The sequence below is a fragment of the Ambystoma mexicanum genome, chromosome 4q (assembly GCF_040938575.1).
Source record: "Ambystoma mexicanum isolate Mex_15411 chromosome 4q, UKY_AmexF1_1, whole genome shotgun sequence".
In the NCBI taxonomy this organism is placed as follows: domain Eukaryota; kingdom Metazoa; phylum Chordata; class Amphibia; order Caudata; family Ambystomatidae; genus Ambystoma; species Ambystoma mexicanum.
Window position 1 is genome coordinate 15649777 of NC_090928.1, and position 21563 is coordinate 15671339.

Sequence of the window (21563 nt, forward strand, 5' to 3'; positions counted from 1 at the left end):
AAAGGAGTGTTTTAGCATAATTTGGGCACTTGGGTGATTTACATTTTACCTTACAGGTTCTGCCTTCAAGGTCCAAACTGACCATAAGCCCTTAAAATGACTTATGCAGATGAAGTGTGAAAACCCCTAACTACTCAGGTGGTCCATTAGCCTGCAAGGGCTAGACTTTACCATTGAGGATAGGCTAGTGAAGAGTCATAAAAATTCAGATGGCCTTTCCAGAAGGTATGTTGACCGTCTGGACAAGGTTAAAAATCTTATGGGAGATCATTGGCCCTAACATCCGTCTGGGGGGTGCAAGTGATTCTGGAAATGCCTTATGGAGGGACAGGGCTTCCTGTCCTTGCCCTACCACTTCTCTGTGTGTGTTTTCTCTATGTTTTCTGCCACTGAGGCACAGCCTGAACCTCTGGCAGTGCAGCTCTTCATGATTATCTTTTGGTGAACATCATCCATGGGATGACCTTATGGCACCCCTGGGTGGGGGTACACCAGTTTAGCCCTTATGTATGTTTTGGGCACCTGTGTGTGTTGCCCCAGAGCACGATATGGGCTGGTGGCAGCTACATGCTATTTATTTTTGGCAGCCCCAATCCCTTCCATAGGAATCAATAGATTCCTGATAGAAGGCAAGATGGCCCCTGTGGCCTCTTGGTTTCTATTTCCTCTTACCTTGTTTCCCAAAGTCCCGGGAAGCCATTCCTCCTGAATGGCTGTTGGGTGTAAACACCATATATGTTTCTGGGGCTGCCTCCTGTCAGACTGACAGGAGCCTTCCCAGGTGGTGTGTGTTTCAGATACAACTTAGGGGTGGCACCTGTGTGAATGGAGTTGGGAGCATACTCATATTCTCTGTTGTGGGTGTCTGGTTTCTGTGTGTGTGACACAATGAATGAGACAGCCGTGCCTGAAACTGACATGAATGCAGTATAGTGTGCTGAAAGGCCGGGTGCTTGCCCCAATCCACATCTGTTGCTATGGGTGTCTGGGTGGAGTGAAAGGCCTGAATGCCTGTGAGCCTGATTGGCTACCTGTCTGCATGAATACCCTACTGGGTGATTGGCTGACTGAGCCTGGCTCAGGCAGAGTGAATGGGGGACAGATGTGCATATCAGGGGACCTCTCACTTACCAATTTTTAGTAGCTGAAGTTGAAACTTAGCAAGAAGAAGATGCTCCTTGAAGCGCAGCTGGAAGAGAAATCTGCAGCTCCATTTCTTCAACAACCCGAAAGTTGTTGTGTCTCCCAAGGACTGATCCACGGAGGACCAGCAAAGGAGACCTACAAGCTACAAGGGACCATCATGCAAAACTGCTTCTCTTCATCGAAGTATTCTGGAAGTCAGTCCTGTGTGCCTGCCTATTAGGGAGAATTCTCATTAAAGTGCGAATTCTCTTCACCTTAGAGACCCCCAGCAACTTTGCTGGATTTTGAAGACTTGCTTTTTTTTACCTGGAAAGAGTGGGAGCCTTTTTTTTTACCACTCTTTCATGTATTTTGATGTGTGTTTTACTCCTGTGTTCTTTGATTATGGAGTTTTAAGATAACTCCATAGGCATGTTTTCATGTGTGTTACACAGCACCTTCAGTGCAGTGACACAGGGATGTCTTTTAAGACTTCCCAAAGGTTCAAATACCTTATCTGGGATAAATTACTGTTTCCCAGATAATGTAAGGTTAAATTGACTTTACTAGTCTTTTTAAATTCCTAGACGCAGCACACACTATCTTCCTATAGAGTGCTGGAAGGGGTTGCCTAGTATGCCCTGTGTCTAGAAACTCATGTGGCAGTTAAATGCTACCCTTTCCTATCGAAATGGCTGGTGGCAGTGGTTTTACAACGAACTACCATGATTTTTTCCAACCCCGACCACCGGTAGCTAAAAATCACAGGAGCCATGTTTTTCAAGATGGCGCCTTAAGCCCCTTTGTTTAAACGGGTGCCGGTCTTCTTTTTTTGCCATTTCTTTTTGGAAAGGTCCTTCTAGAGTTTTTCTCTTTGCACCAAACTAGGTTTGGTCCCTTTGTTTCCATGCCTTTGGCGGGCCTCAGGATTGAAGACCACATCTGGCGTCTGAGTGTCTGGGGTGGCCAGGAAGAGAGGGAGGTGCCCGAAACTCCCTGTGTTTAGTCTCCTAGGAGACCCTAATGCACTCTGCCGTGATTGGCTGGCTGACTGTCCAGCAAGGACAGCCACCCTGCTGGGTGAGTGGCAGCTCGGCCAGAATGAATGGGAGAATACTGTTTAAATGGCGAGGCTCTGGGACTGGAAAGCAGAGTCGACCATTGGAACGAAAGAACCAAACACGAGCTGGAAGAGGACGGCTGCTGCAACTCCTGGACTGTTGGTTTGCCCGGTGAAGCCCTGCTGCAGGTCCGAATCGCCAAAGCTCCTTTCGACAGAGAAGGCTCTTCAAGGATCACTTCTTCCTTTGAGTTGGTGGGAGCAATCAACTCGTAAGCCACCTGGATACCATTCTCGGAGATGGTTAGGATTAACCAGGGGGAAGGACACCAGCTTGTGTGCTTGACGACAGCTACTCGAACTGAAGTGCCTCAATTTTGTCCATGTTTTCCGATGATCCCGTGCAGTGCAGGAATCCCCAACGTCCTCCCTCTTGTCCCCACGAATGAGGCTCAGGAACAGTGAGATCTGCAGGAACTGCCAGGAACCAACGTCTTCAGCTGCATCTTTTGCTTCATACTAAGGTACTGTGCCAACCCGATTGAGAGAACGCATCTCTCGCAGTGAAAGTTCACAGAACTTTCCCAACTTGAAGGCCTAATCAGCTTGTGAACCAACATATGATTCTTTTTCGTACAAACTACTTCTAAGAACTTTGGCAAATACTTTACTGTTTACTTCAAGAACTGCTCTTCCCTATCCAAGACACTAGTCCATTGACTTCGGCCTAGTCCTATTGAACTGAATCGAGTCCTCTAGTGAACTGAAACTATTTGCACTGCATAAGAAAGTATTTGTGATCTATTCTGTCAACTTGTGCCTTTTCCCTCCTATTTAAAGTGACTGGAATGCTATTTTGCTTCTATTTCAGGGGAGCATAATTTACTCAGAAACGTATTGGTTTGGTGTTGAAGTTTATTTGTGTATGATATTAAGTTGCCTCCTTCTAGTGAATGTTTTATAAATGATTGTGTAATGAATTAATAAGTGTTTTTCCAAGAAACCTTGAGTGTAAGTGGCTACTTGAACCACTGTGATTGTAAGACCTCTGTGTAACATCCTTGTACTGCTCACATTCCCCCTTGAGAAAAGCCTGGCTGCTCAGCTCGCTACCACAAAACTGTGTAGTACAGACTTATACTAGGTTGGGTTTGCTTACACCTGTAGTCCTAATTGTATGTGGTGGTCCCAGAGGGTACTGCATGCAATTCTGCCTAACACTGGTGGCAAGCAGTGAGGATAAAGTATAGTTGTTACATTGAGAGTGCTGCTCTTACTTTTGTTCAAGTAACCTTCACAAGGCTAAGCACCACTAGAAAGCTATTGTTTTCTTTGACTGCCAGATATGGATAACTTCAGACAGGAAGCCCTGATCATTCTAACAGTAGATCAACTGAAAGATATGTGTAAGGTCAGGTCTCTCTCTGTTAAAGGCAGGAAAAACAAATTGATTGAAAAGTTGTTGAATCATCAAAGTCTGAGAGGTAGAGCTATAACCACTACCCCCTCAGCAAATGTGGATAGTGTTGATGAGGATGATAATGATTCATAGTCTAACTCTAATGGTATTGAGCTATAAGAGTCAGAGGAGTCTCAGGATGTGAGCCTCACTGCACCGCTACCTGCTTTAGGCCCTCAACCTATAGCCACAGGGACCCTACCAGGTCCAGTACTGAGTCCAGAATTTGTCCCTCTTGGAAAAATGAGACTTGAGTTACAGTTCAAAAGGCCCCAAATGCAAACTGAAAGTAAACATCAAGAAATCAAACTCAGAGAAATGGAAAAGCATCATGCTCTTGAGATGAAGAAATTGTCTGTTGAAAATGGTTCTATCCCAGAGTCTTCTAGGTCTTCCAGTCCTAAGAGGCCTCGCATTCCTAAAGAAGCTGTGAGTATGTATGCGGTGAGACTTGATATTTTGGATTGTTGGCAGATTTTGAATATAACTATGGGATTCAGAGTTTCACAGGGAATCAGTTGATTCCTTGGCTTTTGTATAGGCTCCCCCAGGTTGCAACTGATGCTGTAATGGAGGTGGGAGAACTTAAAAGATTGGAGTATGAAAATGTGAGCCTAGCTTTGATAGCTAGTTTTCGAAAAACTCCTTCCCAGTACCTTAAGAGGTTTAGGACCCTCAAAAAGCATGATGGTACCCCTTGGGCTACCTGGGTGTGTGAATGTTTGAAGAACTTAGATGGTTAGGTAAAGGGTTACAGAGTTAACACTTTTGAAGGCATGAGAAATCTATTTTTGTTAGAATCTATTTTTGATGCCTGCTCCCCTGAGCTGAGACAGCAGTTGGCTGACTCTAAGGAAATTGATCCAAAGAAGTTAGCAAAGGCTGCTGACTTGTGGGTTGCCAACAAGGCTACTCACAAGGATGTTGGGGCAACTCAGAAGAAGGATGATGGGAAGCAGCAAAAGAAAGTTGGCAAAGAGAATTCTAATACCTCCAATCCAAAAGAGGGCCCCAAACAGAAAAAGGTTAAGCCACAAGGGAAACCGAATCAGGCTAGTGAAACCTGTGGTCCAAACCAGAGGTAGGTCAGCAGAACCCCCCATTTGTCAAAACATTTGGAAAATGTTATGCGTGTGGGTCTACTGACCATGTGAAAGGGGATCCCAGATGCAAGGGTAAACCTTCAGGGGTCCACACTGCCCACTTAGCCTTTTCCCCAGAGGGAGAGGTACAAATGGCAAGTGGAAACTTTCAATTACTGGCTGAAGACCCCATTGGAGTCTCTGCCAGTGTTTCTTTAGTGTCCCTGGGTCTGTGGGAACAGCAGAATTTAGATGTCTATAATTCAGTTCCAGATAACACAAAGGAATATTGCGAGGACAGTGTACTAGTGAATGGTCAGGAAACCCCTGCCATTAGAGACACTGGGGCCAGCATTACAGTGGCAGATGAATCTTTTCCCAAACCTGAGGATGTTGCTAAGGCACCCAAAGCCCTCCCTAAGCTTGCTGGAGGACCTGTCCAAATGCTTCCTAGACTTCCAGCTCTCACCCAGTGCAACAACATGACTGTAAAGATACCTGTTAGTGTTCAAAGTGAGGTGCCTTAGAGAATCCTGTTGGGGAATGACTTAAAAACTCTTGGAGTTGTATCAAGCACCCCCAGGCCTCCCAGTAAAAGGAAACAGGAGCAGACAAGGAAGGCCAGAGAGAGAGTACCTTAACTGACTTTCTAGTGGATGTTAAAGAGGAATCTATAACACCCAGTCCACAGGAATTACTAACCGCTATTTCTAAGAAGAATAAGACAAAGGGAAAACCTAAGGCCTCAAAGAAAAAGCCAGAAAGAACTCCTGTGCTACCAACAAGGACATCCCTGAGAGGACTGTCCAAAGTCACACCTGTGACTGCTCCACCAGCTGAGGCTGAGTGTGTGAGGAGCAACCAGGAAAGGTTGAATCAGCTGCTGAGGATTCAGAGCTGGAAGAAGACCTTACCCCTGTTGAAGATCTGGATCCTAAAGACCATCCTCAGCTGTAGTCTTTACTGGAAAAAGGTGGCTCCTGTAGCGCAGACTTCAGCAGAGGTCAAAGAGAGTGCCCTACTCTTGAAGGCCTTCACCAACAGGCAGCTTACCAGCTGGACGGGCAAGAGCCAGGAAACCATAGGTTGTACTGGGAAGATGGCCTCTTCTACAGTGAACCAACTGAGTCTATCCCAGGGGAATACAGAAGACTTGTAGTGCCTCTAGAGACAAGACACCAGTTCCTACAGTTAGCCCACAAGATTCTATTGACTGGTCACTTGAGTTTCAAGAAGACCAAGCATAGGCTTTCTCTATATTTCTACTGGCCTAAGTTGGGGTCTGATGTAGATAAATTCTGTAGGAGCTGTCACACTTGTCAGACCTCTGGCAAGAGTGGAGCCAAGAATGTGGCACCCTTGGCACCTCTCCCAGTGGTGGGAGTCCCTTTTGAGAGGGTAGGAATCAACACTGTTGGTCCCTTTTACCCTCCAACCTCTTCAGGCAATTGATTTATATTGGTTGTAGTAGACCATGCTACTAGGTATCCTGAAGCCATACCTATGAGGACTGTTACAGCTCAGGCTGTTGCTAAGGCCCTACTTGGTATTTTTACCAGGATAGGTTTTCCTAAGGAAGTCATCTCTGACAGGGGATCACATTTTATGTCCCACTACATGCAGGCCATGTGAAAAAACTGTGGAGTAACTTACAAGTTCTCAACTGCCTACCACCCCCAGATGAATGGGTGGGTAGAGAGGTTTAACCGTACTATGAAGAGCATCATAGGTGCTTTAGAGGAACCCCTTAGAAGAAAGTGGGACCTTCTAATGCCATGCCTTCTATTTGCTTATAGAGAAGTCCCTCAGGAGGGAGTTGGATTTAGTCCTTTTGAGCTTCTCTATTGTCATCCAGTTGGAGGTCTATTGGCCCTAATCAAGGTGGGATTGGAGAGTGCTCCTTCTCCCAAGCCAGAGAGAGTCACTGACTATGTATTAGGTCTCCAGAGGAGAATGACACATTGATGACAGAGGCATCTGATAACTTAAAAGAAGGTGAGGCTCTGGTGATGCATTCGCATGACCAGAAGGCCAACATGGTTGAGTTTACTCAAGACCAGCAAGTTTTAGTTATGGTACCTACAAGGCAGAGGGCCTTACAGGACAAATGGATTGGACCCTTTAAGGTTGTGGGAGGTCAATTATCTGGTAGATTTAGGCAATCCTAAAGAGGCCTCCAGGGTCTTTCACACCAATCGTCTAAATGCCTATGTCTCAAGACCGGAAGTGGGAGCTTTGCTTCTAGCTTCAGCTCAAGAGGAGGAAGAGAGTGAACCTCTACCTGATCTCCTCAGGGGACAACCTTTAGATGAGAAAATAGAAGGAGTTAATCGCTCTTCTAATCTGACACTGGAACAACAGGAGGAGTGCAAGTTTCTGTTAAATCAGTTTGCCTCTCTGTTTTCACTATCACCAGGCTTGACCCCTTGGGGCCAGCATGATATTCTCACTGTTGACTACCTGTTAAAAGCAGAGGTTACAGGATGTCAGATCTTGTAAGAACCCACATAAAGGAAGAGTTCAACAAGATGCTTGATCTCGGGGTAATAGAACCCTCTACCAGTCCATGGTCTAGTCCAGTTGTACTAGTGCCAAAGGCAGGATGCAAGGAGTTGCGATTCTGTGTGGACTATAGAGCTCTAAATGCAGTCACTAAGACTGGTGCCCCTCCGTTACCTAGGACATATGATCTGGTGGACAAACCTGGTTCAGCCAAGTACCTCAGTACATTTGATCTAACGTCAGGCTATTGGCAAATAGCCCTGACAGACCATGCCAAGGAGAAAACTTTTTCAACCCCAGCAGGCCTCTAACAGTTTAAGATAATGCATTTTTGAATTAAAGAATGCAACTGCAACATACCAAAGGATGGTTAATCAAGTTCTGAATGGGATGGAGGACTTCTGCATGGCATACTTGGATGACATTGCAGTGTTCAGCCCTACTTGGAAAGAACATGTTGAACACTTAGGATATGTTTTGCAGGCTCTTGAGCAGGCCCATCTGACCATAAAGGCAAGTGAATGTCAAATTGGTCAGAGCAAAGTGATCTACCTTGGACATGAGGTAGGAGGAGGTAAAATCAGGCCATTGACTAGCAAAGTACAAGTTGTACACAAATGGGCCACCCTTACAACTCAACCCCAAGTGAGATCCTTCTTAGGTCTCACTGGTTATTATAGGAACTTCATAGAGAACTATGGGTCCATAGCTTCACCCTTGAATGTGATCTCCTCGCCCAAATTTCCTGAAAAAGGTCAGGTGGAATGAGGAGTGCACCAAGGCATTTGAAGGACTTAAGAAAGCCCTTTGTCAAGTTCCAGTTTTAAGAGCTCCTGACTACAGCCAAACCTTCATTGTGCAAACAGATGCTTCCAATACAGGTATAGGTGCAGTTCTAAGTCCGCTGGATGAGAAAGGTAGGGAGCAACCCATCTGCTTAATCAGCAGAAAGCTGAAAGAACCAGAAACAAGGCGAGCAACCATTGAAAGAGAATGTTTTGATATTGTGTGGCCACTGAAGATGTTTAGACCATACTTGCATGGATCTACTTTTGTGATACAGACTGACCATCAATGCTTGAGATGCTTAATACAGATGAAGGGGGAAAATCCTAAATTGTTAAGATGGTCAATCAGCCTACAGGGGTTTGATTTTACCATTGAATACAGGTCAGGGTGTAATCACCAAAATGCTGATGGTCTCTCCAGAATGTTTGACCGACTGGAGTAAGGTGATTCATCCAGGGGTGGATTACATACTCCGGTCCCTTATTCTAGGAGGGGTGGGGGGGGGTGAGTGTTAGGGGGAATTCTGATAAAAGTGCTAATTCCCTTCAACTTAGAGACCCCCAGCAACTTCGCTGGATTTTGAGGACTTGATTTTTTTACCTGGAAAGAGTGTGAGCCTTTTTTCCCCACTCTTTCATGCATTTTGATGTGTGTTTTACTCTTGTGTTCTTTGATTATGGAGTTTTAAGATAACTACATAAGCATCTTTTCATGTGTGTTACACAGCACCTTCAGAGCAGTGACACACAGATGTCTTTTTAGACTTCCCAAAGGTTTAAATACCTTCTCTGGAATAAACTACTGTTTCCCAGAGAATGTAAGGGTAAATTAACTTTACTAGTCTTTTTAAATTCCTAGACCCAGCACACACTATCTTCCGATAGAGTGCTGGAGGGGTTACCTAGTATCCCCTGTGTCTAGAAACTAATGTAGCAGTCAAATGCTACCCTTTCCTATCGAAATGGCTGGTGGCAGTGGTTTTACAATGAACTACCATGATTTTTCCCGACCACGAACACTGGTAGCTAAAAATCACGGGAGCCATGTTTTTCAAGATGGCGCCTTAAGCCCCTTTGTTTAAACGGGTGCCAGTCTTCTTTTATTGCCATTTCTTTTTGGAAAGGCCCTTCTAGAGTGTGTCTCTGCGCGCCAAACTAGGTTTGGTCCCTTTGTTTCCATGCCTTTGGCGGGCTTCAGGATCGAAGACCGCCTCTGGCGTCTGAGTGTCTGGGGTGGGCAGGAAGTGAGGGAGGTGCCCGAAACGCGCTGTGCTTAGTCTCATAGGAGACCCAAATGCACTCTGGCGTGATTGGCTGGCTGACTGTCCGGCAAGGACAGCCACCCTGCTGGGTGATTAGCAGCTAGACTGGAATCAATTGGAGAAAACTGTTTTAAAGGCGAGTCTCTGGGACTGGAAAGCAGGGTCGACCACTGGAACAAAAGAACCGAAGACGAGCTGGAAGAGGACAGCTGCTGCAACTCCTGGACTGTTGGTTTGCCCGGTGAAGCCCTGCTGCAGGTCCGACTCGCCAAAGTTCCTTTTGATAGAGTAGCCCCTTCAAGGACAACTTCTTCCTTTGAGTTGGTGTGATCAATCAACTCGTAAGCCACCTGGATACCATTCTCGGAGCTGGTTAGGATTAACCAGGGGGAAGGACACCAGCTTGTGTGCTTGATGACAGCTACTCCAACTGAAGTGACTCCATTTTGTCAGCATTTTCCCGACGATCCTGTGCAGTGCAGGAATCCCCTGACGTCCTCCCTCTTGTCCCCACAACTGAGGCTCAGGTACAGTGAGATATGCAGGAACTGCCAGGAACCAACATCTTCGGCTGCATCTTTTGCTTCATACTAAGGTACTGTGCCAACCGGATTGAGAGAACGCATCTCTCGCAATGAAAGTTCACAGAACTTTCCCAACTGGCAGGCCTAATCAGCTTGTGACCCAACATATGATTCTTTTTCGTACAAACTACTTCTAAGAACTTTGGCAAAGACTTTACCATTTACTTCAAGAACTGCTCTTTCCAATCCAAGACACTAGTCCATCGACTTTGGCCTAGGCCTATTGAACTGAATCGAGTTCTCTAGTGAACTGAAACTATTTGCACTGCCTAAGAAAGTATTTGTGATCTATTCTGTCAACTTGTGCCTTTTCCCTCCTATTTAAAGTGACTGAAAAGCAATTTTGCTCCTATTTCAGGGGAGCAAAATGTACTCAGAAACGTATTGGTTTGGTGTTGAAGTTTATTTGTGTATGATGTTAAGTTGCCTCCTTCAAGTGAATGTTTTCTAAATGATTGTTTAATAATTAATAAGTGTTTTACCAAGAAACCTTGAGTGTAAGTGTCTAATTGAACCACTGTGATTGTAAGAACTCTGTAACATCCTTGTACTGCTCACATTCCCTCTTGAGATAAGCCTGGCTGCTCAGCTCCTTACCACAAAACTGTATAGTACAGACTTATACCAAAGGTTGGTTTTGGTTACACCTGTAGTCCTAATTGTATGTGCTGGTTCCAGAGGGTACTGCATGCAATTCTGCCTAACACTGCCATATAGTGAAGGGGTCTTTTATGTCCAGAGGAGGAGTGCCTACATCTCGGGACAGAGAAGTCCATTGGTGTCACCCAGGGTCTGGAGGTGCGTTTTGTGGCCGCTGGAAGCCGTTGCTGTCCACTGCCCAGGAGAAGCTGTACCCAGCTATAGTGCTGCTGGACACCCAGAGCTGCAATATTTCCAAACTGCCTAAGAACATTTGAAAGGACATCCTTGCAGCCACACTGACCATGTTTTTCCGTCTGAGAGAGCCCAGAGTTGCTGGGTGCCCTGGAAGGTCCATCGGTGGGTTTCCTGCCACCAGAAGGTAATGAAGTTGTCCCAAGGGTCCAGACTTGATGAGGGTCCAAGGTCCACTCCAGTGGTCGAGTCGAGGTCGCCAGAAGCTGTCCAGACATCCATGCTGCGGCTGCAGCAATGAAGAACCGAAAGTCTAGAAATCGCACTATTCCAAAACCTTACACCAAAAGTGACCTATGCAGCTGTGGCGGCCAGAAGTCATCAAAGGGTCCCAGGGGTCTTATCTTCATCCACCAAGCCTTTAAGGACACCACAGCAAGTTTCTTAGAGTGCCAGAGGACCACAATTCGGTGGTGACAGTGCGCAGTACAAATATCCTTAACATTCTTCACAGGACTTCTACAGTCGTAGATATCATAGACCAAAGGAGAGCACAACCTGCTGCCATTCTGAAAGACATTGGTACCTTTTTATTCTTGGAATCAGCATTCCATTGACTCCTTCTTCCAAAGGTCTTCCATACTCTGAGGTAATTGTCGAACAAACCCAAGGAACTGTCACTTTGCCTGCCAAGGCACCACAGGTACTGTGACGAGGAAGAGCATCTTCTAGCCTCAGGAGTCATCCAAGAGTCCCAGTGTCGTCTTGGATCCTGTTGTCCTGTGGCCTCTCAGGTACTTTGGGGTGGTAGAACCTTTCTAAAAAAGGACAAGTTTGTTGAACAATATTGGACTGGGCTGTAAAAGACAACCTAAGTTCCTCCCTCATTTTTCTGTTACTGGTTTCTCAGGTGGGGGGGATCCTCACGCAGAATTACTTGTCTAGTCTAAAGAAAGCATTCTGCCACTGTTCATAACTAATCTGCCTTTCTTTCCTATTCTATGCTGGATACACCTTATTTAAGAGTTCACCTGCCATTTAAAACTGTCTGCAGTTAGTGCAGTTCTTACTGAATTTAAGTAGTGTGTAGTGCCACCTAGAGTGTATATAATTACAATTCTCTGACTAAGTATTCCATGTTACAAAGTGTTATTATTTATATTTATATACTGCTGGTAGAAGTAGCAAACCTTATTTTAAATAAAGAAGCTGTGTTATCACCTAACATAGTGTGTGGACATTCCTTTTTGGGGTCTTTGGGGAAACACTGTACTTAAGAAACTACCTGCATCACCTCCTGAATGCTCAAGCCTTGCTGTTCCCCATGTTTACCAAATTGAGAGCCTTGCTGGGGTCTTTCTGTCCCTCTACCCTACCATATATGGGCCCAAAGTACAGCTACCCCCCTCCAGTATTTATACAATGTGAAAGAGCATTTCTAGAAAATAATTGATTCAGCGCTTGCTGTCTCTTGAAGTAGAGTTTTCTAGTATGGACAAGTTAGCTCTTTGCGGATTGATTCAGTCTGGAGTGATCACTGACTGGTACACGCCTCCAAAGATTGGTCCATGGTATGGAGGAGGATTTTGCAGCCAGCTGGTTTATGGGCAGGAAGCACTGCAATCAGCCTGTCAGTGAGCCAAATGCACAGAGGTGAAAGTCATAGTGGTAAATAAATTATGGATGTTGGATGCATGCATGCCCAATGATGTGGATTGGAGGAGCGTGCCCCATAAAGTACAAGGATGTGCAAGACTAGGAGACAGAAGTTTGGTAATCCTGTGCATACTAGACAATATGCAGCTGGCTGGGATGTAATGGTGCTGACTTGCGTGACTTCAGAATGTGAGAGAGAGAGAGAGAGAGAGAGAGAGATATCAAAGAATGCTGCAACGTTGAAGCTGCTTGCTTTGGTGTATATGAACACTTTCCTATACACCAAAGTAAGCAGCTTCAACATCCTGCAATGTTGAAGCTGCTCACTTTGGTGTATAGGAACTGTGTTCTTGGCCGCATTTTTGTAAAATAACGAATATGTCACTATTTTACAAAAATGCTGCTGAGATTGGATTGCGCCCGTTACAACTAAAAACAGGCACAATCCACACAGTGCACTGTCGTGCTCTACGAGGACGCCCAGGCCCACTTGAGAATACTAGTGGAGCCTGGGCATCCTCTTTTGGCCCAGTGAATCGTGCTGTTTAGCACCTTCACTATGCCAAGTTCAGAATATGGGCCTAAGTGTTTTGTGGCAAACATGGAGATTCTTATAAATGTAAGCACATCTGAAAGATACGTAGTCTAGCTAGCATATAGTTTAACGTAATAGGTTACTTTTCAGCCCAAATCTGGGCCATCGTATCCCAGTTCTCAACAAATACTGAAAGTTATCTCTCATAACGAATTAAAAAACCTATACATACATTATATATACCTTAAAATGTGTCTAAAGTAACAGCCGGCAGCTTGTTTGTTTGTTTGTTTATTTATTTATATGGCGCACCGGACGAGAAGGTATGAGGGCGCAAAGCATTACAAGTATATTCTCAACTTAGTTACAGTGCTGTACATTATTTACATTTTTATACAAAGGACGCATTGAGGAGATGCAGTTGCAAGGAGTACAATTACAATTACGAGAGAGTTACATGTTGAAAGAACATTTGCAGTAGTTACAGAGGTGTCAGTTATTGGTCTTTGTTCTTTAGCCACTGGATGTAATTACATCTAAATTGGTGGTAGGATTGTGGTGAGCTTCATACTAGAAACACAAGATGTATGTTGGCGACCTTACTGCTGTAATATTACTGTCACATAATGAGAGGTTTGCTCCACCCCTCCGTGTGGCCTCAGGGGCAGTCCATAGTTCCTTAGCACTCTTCCCTGGGGCACTCACATTGTTGATCAGCGTCATAGCTGCAGGTGTTCATGAATCTTTGAATATAGAAGGAGTGTCACTCAGTGGTCTCTGGAAGCTCAGGAGCCAACACGCATGATGTAGCCTAAAAGAAGTGCTGCAGTGTGGCATAACATGTTGAGAAGTCTGAGCGTTAAGCACAGTGGTAGAAGTGTACCGGAAAAAGTAGTTGAACTGTAGTTGCAGCAAAGGGAGAGGGTAGATGGAAGCATAGTGCGACATGTAACGTGATGTTGCGGCCGGGCATTGCAATAGTCTAAGTAACTAACTAAGGCTACTGTTACAACTTTACAATTGCTCGAGGACATTAATGGACACGTTCTCTATATTGAATGGTGAATTTGTTCATAAAAAGTAGAGGAAAGGTAAACAGAAGGAAAAAAAACTAGTGAAACACTGCTCGCGACGGTTCCCTCTCACTTCGATCACTTGTTAAGCACGGAACACACTCCCGTTCCCGTAGTGGGATCAGCATTTCTGGGGGTTACGAGATGGCTGAACTAAACACAAATATGATCCTCACTGGTGCACAGGCCAATACACTCTATCTCTTTCAAATTCTCTTTAGACTCCCTGGTATTGTTAAGTTCCACATTCATAAACCCAACCCGTTCCCATGGCAGGGTGAATTCATGAAAAACAAAGAGTGCTTACACTGCTTTTTCATGTACATGTATGATATGATATGCATTTATATGCCTTTACAAATTTCGGCATCTGTCCAATGTTTACATGCAAAGACAGTATACACAACAGCATGACTGAAATGACATAATTACGCCCAAATACTGGCAGCAAGAATTAGGATTTACACAATTTATAAATAAACATATTTATACCAGGTAAGCACCATCCAGCTATTTTCCTGACTAAACTTCACCCACTCCAGCTACTTGTGGGTACCTCACATTTAAGTCAGACAAGGGATCTCTTCCTCAGGAGGCTTTCTCTTAGATTTAAGTCTCGGGTTATCTACTCATAGCTTCGACTGAGACTTTTCAACTGGCGGTCAAGAATACTATGTTCCCATAAGACCTTTGAAGATGTGGGAATGCTCAGGGGATGCAGCGTGGGCAGGTCACATAGGAGGACAGCTGTGATTAATAAACTTGGTATCTAGTGAGAGTTTAGGTCAGTTTTTCTGTAGTAAACTAGTATTTTTGGATAGGTGGGGCTTAGATCGGTAAGGGATTGGTGGCTTTTCAGCAACAAATTGGTACTTTCTTTGTGTAATTACAATCTGTAGTTCGAAGTAGATATGTTTGTCTCATTTGCTTGAACCTTCACCTCACAATTTTCAAATAGATTGTTAGTAAGGAAGGAACTTTGTGGCTGCTTCCAGCATGGAATGTGCAAGCTAAAGCCATCCAATAAATAGATATGGTGTAGGAAAGGGAGTGATAATTGAGGGTGCTCATTTATCTAAAGAAGAGTCTTGGTTTTTGCTTTTGACCATAGTTGTGATCAACATTTTTCTTTGGGCAATGTCGGAGAATGTCTTCTCGGCTCTGTGTCTATGTGTGTGAGGTCTTGGAAGCGAATGTGTTACCAATTTTGCTTGAGATCCTTGTTTCGGCCTCACCTGTTTCCACCTGTGTCACATTTTTGTGGGCTGTTACGTGATCAACTGCCCCATTTCTGTGGTTCTCCTCTGTGTGTGTGGGCCATCATGATGGACTGCATCAATCATAGGACTATCTACCACAGCCATGACACTGAGTCCTGCCCTGGTCGGACTGGGGCATAAAACTGTTGCAAATGGCAATTCATTCCTTTTGGGACAGACTGTTTGAGTAGTACCCAAGTGGGAGGTTTTTGATCAAATGTGATGCAAATTGGGGATTTTAAAGCATATTCATTCAATAACACTGGCCAAAACTACTAGCTGCATGGTGTAGTAACTTATCAAAGTGGCCAACAAAGTGGCCCACTTTGACCCAAAAAGCTGGCCTTTTGCATTTTGCGTTTGTGGTTCGGCATTACCTGATTGCCCTATAGGCCAGTCCGAGCCTGGTCCACCCAATTTTATTGGGGACACCCTTGGACAGTAAGAGGCTTCTGTGCATGTACTGACGTTGTGCCGGGAAGCAGTAAAGAAAGCAAAAGTTTGACACAGGGTCTGGAAACAGTGAGGAAGTGGGTGGAGAGGGCAGCTAGTTTATTCAATTCCCACATGAGAGTTCTGGAAACATCTTCCCCTCTGTACTTTTGAGATTGTGAAAACAGTAAGCTCAAATTAACTATCCTTGGGCCCCACCAACATCACAGGCTGTGATCAGCAAGCCAACCTAATTGCCTAAACTGGCTTCATAGTACTTAGCTCTCCTCACTACGTCTGGTAGGAAGAAGTTCAAAAAGGATTTCCTGGTCTCCAACCCAGGCCTCTCTATCGCTGACACCTATATCAGTGCTTCCCACAGACCGATCCTCACCAACATCCTCTTTGTCGTTCCCTTGCCAGACCTAAGGACTCTTCATATGGTCTTTGTGCTCTCTCCTTTCTCTTCTTCTCCCATTAATGGTGGCACCCGGTGGGAGGCCCTCCTGGCCCCCTTCTACTCCTCTAAGGTCATCAATAATGTTTACCTGAATGGCACCGTCTTGGTCCAAGGTCCTCAGGCCAACCTTCTCCTCTTTGATAGACGATTCCCGTGCCTCATCAATTTCCTTTCCTCTGCTGTCCCTTCTCTCCCTTCTTCGGCATCCTTGCCTCCCCCCTCTGCCTCCTTCCTGGCTACCTTTCCCTCTCCTCCTTCCTCTTCTGCCCCCCCTCAGGCTCCTTCTACACCTCTGCAGGGCATACCTCTGATTTGTACCCCTGTCCAGAAGTCTTTTAAGGTTGGCAACCTTCTCCATATTGCCACTCTCAACTCTCGCTCAGCTGTCACACACTCCTCTGACATCTGCCGCCTCCTGGAAGAACTTGATCTCGATGTCCTTGGTCTCACTGAGACATGGCTACAAGATCCTCTCCGTGCCCAGATCCAACCATTCCAGAGGGGGTGTAGCCTTGATCTTCCCGCAGTGGGTTCCTGCCTCTGTCATTCCTATGCAGGCATACTCCTCTTTTTGAATGCCTTGTCTGCAGGCTCTCTCTCTCTCTCATGGCCACTATCTTACTGTGGCTACTATCTATAGGCCACCTGGTCAGATCACCTCCTTCCTATCTAAGTGGGTGGACCTCTCCTCCTCCCTCCTGGCCTCAACCACTCAACTCCTTCTTCTTGAAGACTTTGACATCCACCTGAATGCGTCCTATCCCTCCTCTGGACTCTTTCACAACCTCTGTGATTCTCTCTCTCTTTCTATTCTCCCCTCTGGCCCAACTCACTCTGCAGGGCACATTCTGGATGTTCTGATCTCCTCAGACCTTCCCCTCTGTATCCCCTTCACCACTCTTCTCTTCTGGAGTGATCACCTTCTCTTTTCCTCCCATCTCTCCCTCTCTACCCCTCAGGCAAAGCCAACTCCAGCACTGCCAACTACCATCTCGGTAATCTGACCCATGAAGCGTGTGTCAGTTGAGGCTTTCGCCTTCACTTTCTCTCCCTCTCCTCCTCCTCTGGCTGACTCACATCTTGACACAGACCTTTCCATGCTCCACTCTTCTATCTCTGATACTCTTGATGTTCTTGCCCCTGTCATGGGGATCTGCTTGAAGCCCAAAGCCAAGTGCAACTTCTGGTATGACTCTCACCTCATCACCCTGAAACGCAAGTGGAGGGGGGCTGAGAGGAAATGGCTAGCTTCTTGCGCATCCTCTGACAAACTGGCCTGCTGCCTTCTCCAAAAGCAATACTAGCTCTCCATCTGCACTAAGAAGAGAGCCCACAGCCAAGCCTGCATCCCTGCGGCATCTAACAATTTGGCCGAACTCTTAAAATCAGCAAGGAAGTGGGCAATCCTGCTGCAGTCTGTACCTTTCCTGTCCCCTCCCAGGTCCTCTGCACAGCCCTGGCTTCTTATTTCATCTCTAAAACCTAGGACATCTGGTCCACCTTCTTATCCTCTCCTGCTCCTCACTCTACTCTCTCCTCTACCTCTGTACCCCCTGTGGCCACCTCTCTTCCCCCTTTCTCTTCCTTTCCTCTGTTCTCTCCTGACAAGGTTTCTAGACAAATCCAATCTATGAAAGTCTTGTCAAAACAGGCTCTTCCAAAACCATCAAGGACCACATTGATAGCCTCGCCCCTGTCCTGGCTGACTACTGCAACCACTCCTTTGCCACTGGAGCCTTTCCTTCCCCCCTGAAGCACTCTCTTGTGCACCTTCTTCTGAAGAAACCCTCAGCCGACCCCTCCTGCCCAGCTAACTATCACCCGATCGCCATCACTCCTTTCCTGGGCAGACTCCTAGAAAAGCTGGCCATCTCCCAGATTAATCTTCACACTGAGTCTGTTGGTTATCTCCATGACCATCAGTCTGGCCTCAGAGCAGCCAGAAGCACAGGAACTGCTCTCCTGAACATCCGTGAAGACCTGCTCTCTAATCTTGATTCTAATCTCCCCTCTGTCCTCATTTTAGTGGTGTTCCCGCCAACGATCTCTGCCTTAATGCGTGTAAAATGGATATTCTCCCCATCGGTACACCTGCACCCTCCTTTCCAGTCACTCTCTGGCCGCCCTCCCTTGGCCCTCTTCCTGTGAGGCTAAGAACCTGGGGGTCATCTTTGACTCCAGACTCTCCTTTTCTCCTCACATCTCTGACATCTCTAAGAGGTCAAACTACCAACTGCACCTCCTCAGGGGTATTCTTCCTTTCCTCTCCTTCCCCCAGAAGCTCACTGTCGCTAGAGCTCTGGTTCTCTCTAGGATGGACTACTGCAACAGCCGCTTTCTAAATCTGCCTGCTTCCACTCTCCACTCATCCAGAACAGGACTGCAAGACTTGTCCTTGGCCTCAAGCCCAGGGATCATATCTCTCCAGCACTGAAATCTCTGCATTGGCTCCCAGTCTGCAATGATTACGTTCAAGACCCTCTGCATTGTCCACAAGGCCTTCTGGAGCCAGGGTCCTCAATACTTCCAACTCTCTCTTCGTAAATACCTTCCTACACGAGTTCTTCGCTCCTCCAACTCCTTCAGGGTCAGTCACTTCTCCAAGCAACGAGTTGGTGGTAGATCTCTTTTTTCGGCTGGAGCCTCCCTCTGGAACAGCCTCCCTGCCTCTCTCAAACTTGAGGAGAAACATCTCTGGTACCGGAAGCATCTCAAGACCTTCCTCTGTGCTTCTGCCTTCTCTCTTCCTCTCCCTTGCTGATTTCCTGTCTGATACTGAACTGGTGACCTGGCTACCCTCTGATTTCGGGCCCAGGTCCCCGCCCGCCCAGTTGCACACCCGCTCTTCCTGCCTGCAACCCTTGCACTTGGGTCTGTATCTGTAACCCTACAGTACCCCTACCTGCACTTTTGGACACATACTGTCTGCACGTACCCTTGCACCTGCCACCTGCTGGCCGCACTTCTTGTTATTGTTTGATCCCATGTACAGCACTTCCCCCTACCCTTTCCCCTGACACTTTTCCCCTCCCCCGTCCACTGCACTTGCGCAGTCTCAATGTCACTTGGCCTAGTAAGATCCTTGTCTCTGTCCTTCCTCTGTTCCCCCTTCCTTGCCTCATCACGCCGTGAAACACTTGTGTATAGGTGCGTTCCATATGCCTTATCACATCACATATCCTAACAGTGACTTGGATGTAAACTCACAGGATTTGACCATCAGTCCAAAAATGTACTACCAGTTGATAAGCCTTTACTGGGAATACAGAGATGAGTAGAATGGGTAAATAATAGAGGCACTGGCGAGGAGATAAAGGAAGTAAAGTTGTGTCTGTGTTGTAGGGGATGCAGGCAGTCTTCTACATTAGGCTTGCTTGAATGTGTAGCCAGCGAAGCATCTTGAAGATGGGGTGATGTGGTTAAGTTTTTCTAGTCTCATGAAGGAATGATGCACCATATATGACTCCCACTGGAAGACATCAGCAACTATTTCCTGTTAAAAATACCACATCCACCTACTGTGACCCCACAGCAGAGGATTATGAGAGGATTAGGAAATTCATAACCATCCATGTTCTCTTCTACCTCATGTCTTTACAGACGTGAGGGGTGGGGAAAGCCAATTTCCACACCCATATCAATGTTCAACTCTCCCTCAAGCCTCCCCTTTTCACCACTTGCAATGTTGTCTATGGGGACAGTACCAGAGGTGGAAAAGGGATGCACGAGTGGTCATACACAATCACATTACAGATCAGTGGCATTCAACTACTGGTTGAATCCCACCTTACAGTTACAAGTTAATTCATCCAGAAGGAATTCAGACTGAGCTTTGCAGAATATTTCGCCATATGTGATTGCTATCCATCTACAATTCTATATTTTGTGTTTGGCTTCCATATGAAGTCATGAGTAACAATACTTGTTTCTAAATTTTTAATTCTACTGTGATGTCAGAGCAGTCAAAAATAAAAATAAAATGTTTTCCACTGGTGAAACTCCAGGCAAGAGGAATACAGCATTTCTCTGTATCAGCTGAGTCTCCTTAGACCTGAGGGAAGTAACGAAACTGAGTGGGCTATCTGAAAGCCTGCACTTTGCTCCTTTCAGCGACAGTAACGGGAGTGAGGTGGAAGTAGAGGTAAGGATAACGAAGTGAGGGAAGGTGGTAACGCATCAGATATATTTTATGCATGGAGGATGTGACGTGACACCTAAACAAGGTGGGAGGGATGGCATTGTACCAAGCATTTGGTTTTCTTTTTGTGGAGATGGAGTAACGGGCAATTAGGAGGTTGGGGTGGGAGGCACGACAGCAGGTAGTTTATTTCCGTTTTCACTGTTTGGAATGGGATGAACGACGCCCATGGGTGCTTAATGAGGTCAGCAGTTAGCCTGGCGTTTGTGAACCGTACACAACATAAAATTGCAGATACATAATATGGAATAACAGGAATAATTCAACCTTGCCTACCGAGTGACAACATAGAAAACTTGAGATTCCCTCTTTTCTATCTGATGTCACTTTTAACTCCTGGTATGGAATATATTCTCATTGTTCACAGTTACTTAAGTAATTCTATGTGATTTTCATTATCATAGAACAGTCTGGTAAAAACACGAACAATGGATCTTTTGTCTTTTGTGTTTTGAAGAGCTTTGACATTAATTCATATTGCATTTTTGTTATAGTTCTATTCATGTCATGTGCAATTGCGAGGAAAGAGGCATTGAGGAAGAACAAAAAGACAAAACAGTGTAAGTTCCTGAATGTTTTTGTATGTATCATTGCCTTACAACAGACGTTTTATCTAATCACAGTTTAAAAAAAGTGTAGTTGTTATAATACCATAACACTTTTAATCTGGACTGAAAATGTAGAAGCAAAAATTAAGAGGTGTGAATAACTAATTGATGAAAAGTGGCAGCAACTCCAATTAAGAATGTAACATCAATTATTAACTATTATTTAACTTGCTTGTACCTCTGTCCCCCCACAAATGTATACTGAACATTCAGAAGACGGGAAACCCTCCAGTACTCCCACCCATCCATCTACCTCTCCTCCACGCTCCTCAAATGCCCTGAGTCATTCTCCTTCAGGCCATATGTGTTTTGTTGATTTTATTTTATTTTATAGCTAAACATCGAAGTCAAGTTGTTTTTTCGTCATTCGCCTTTAATTTAGTTCATTTGAGGAAACGGATTATTTTTGTCTCTTTATCTGTTTTAATCCCTGCAGTGCGATCTTTTCCGTCCTCCATAGCAGTGGGCCAGTCCTGCCAAAAAGTTTGTCATCGTGTTAATCCAGTTTTAAAAAATACACAAAATGTCGTCTTTTGAAACCTTTCATTGGCCTAACTGGATGAAATACTGAATGTCTTTCAAGCGCTTGCACAAACAAAGGGGAATTTTCTTCAGATATAAGATCACAAACAGTCTTATAATTACC

The 21563-nt window shown here is 45.4% G+C and overlaps 1 protein-coding gene across 5 annotated transcripts in view; it reads left to right on the forward strand.

The window, feature by feature from the left end:
* Positions 1–21563, forward strand: part of VIT (vitrin) — a 2362557-nt gene that overhangs the window by 733481 nt on the left and 1607513 nt on the right. For all 5 annotated transcript variants that reach the window (XM_069607358.1, XM_069607362.1, XM_069607360.1 and 2 more), the window contains one exon: positions 20804–20869. In XM_069607358.1, the coding sequence (XP_069463459.1) occupies positions 20804–20869 (66 nt within the window). The remainder of the gene's footprint in view (positions 1–20803; positions 20870–21563) is intronic.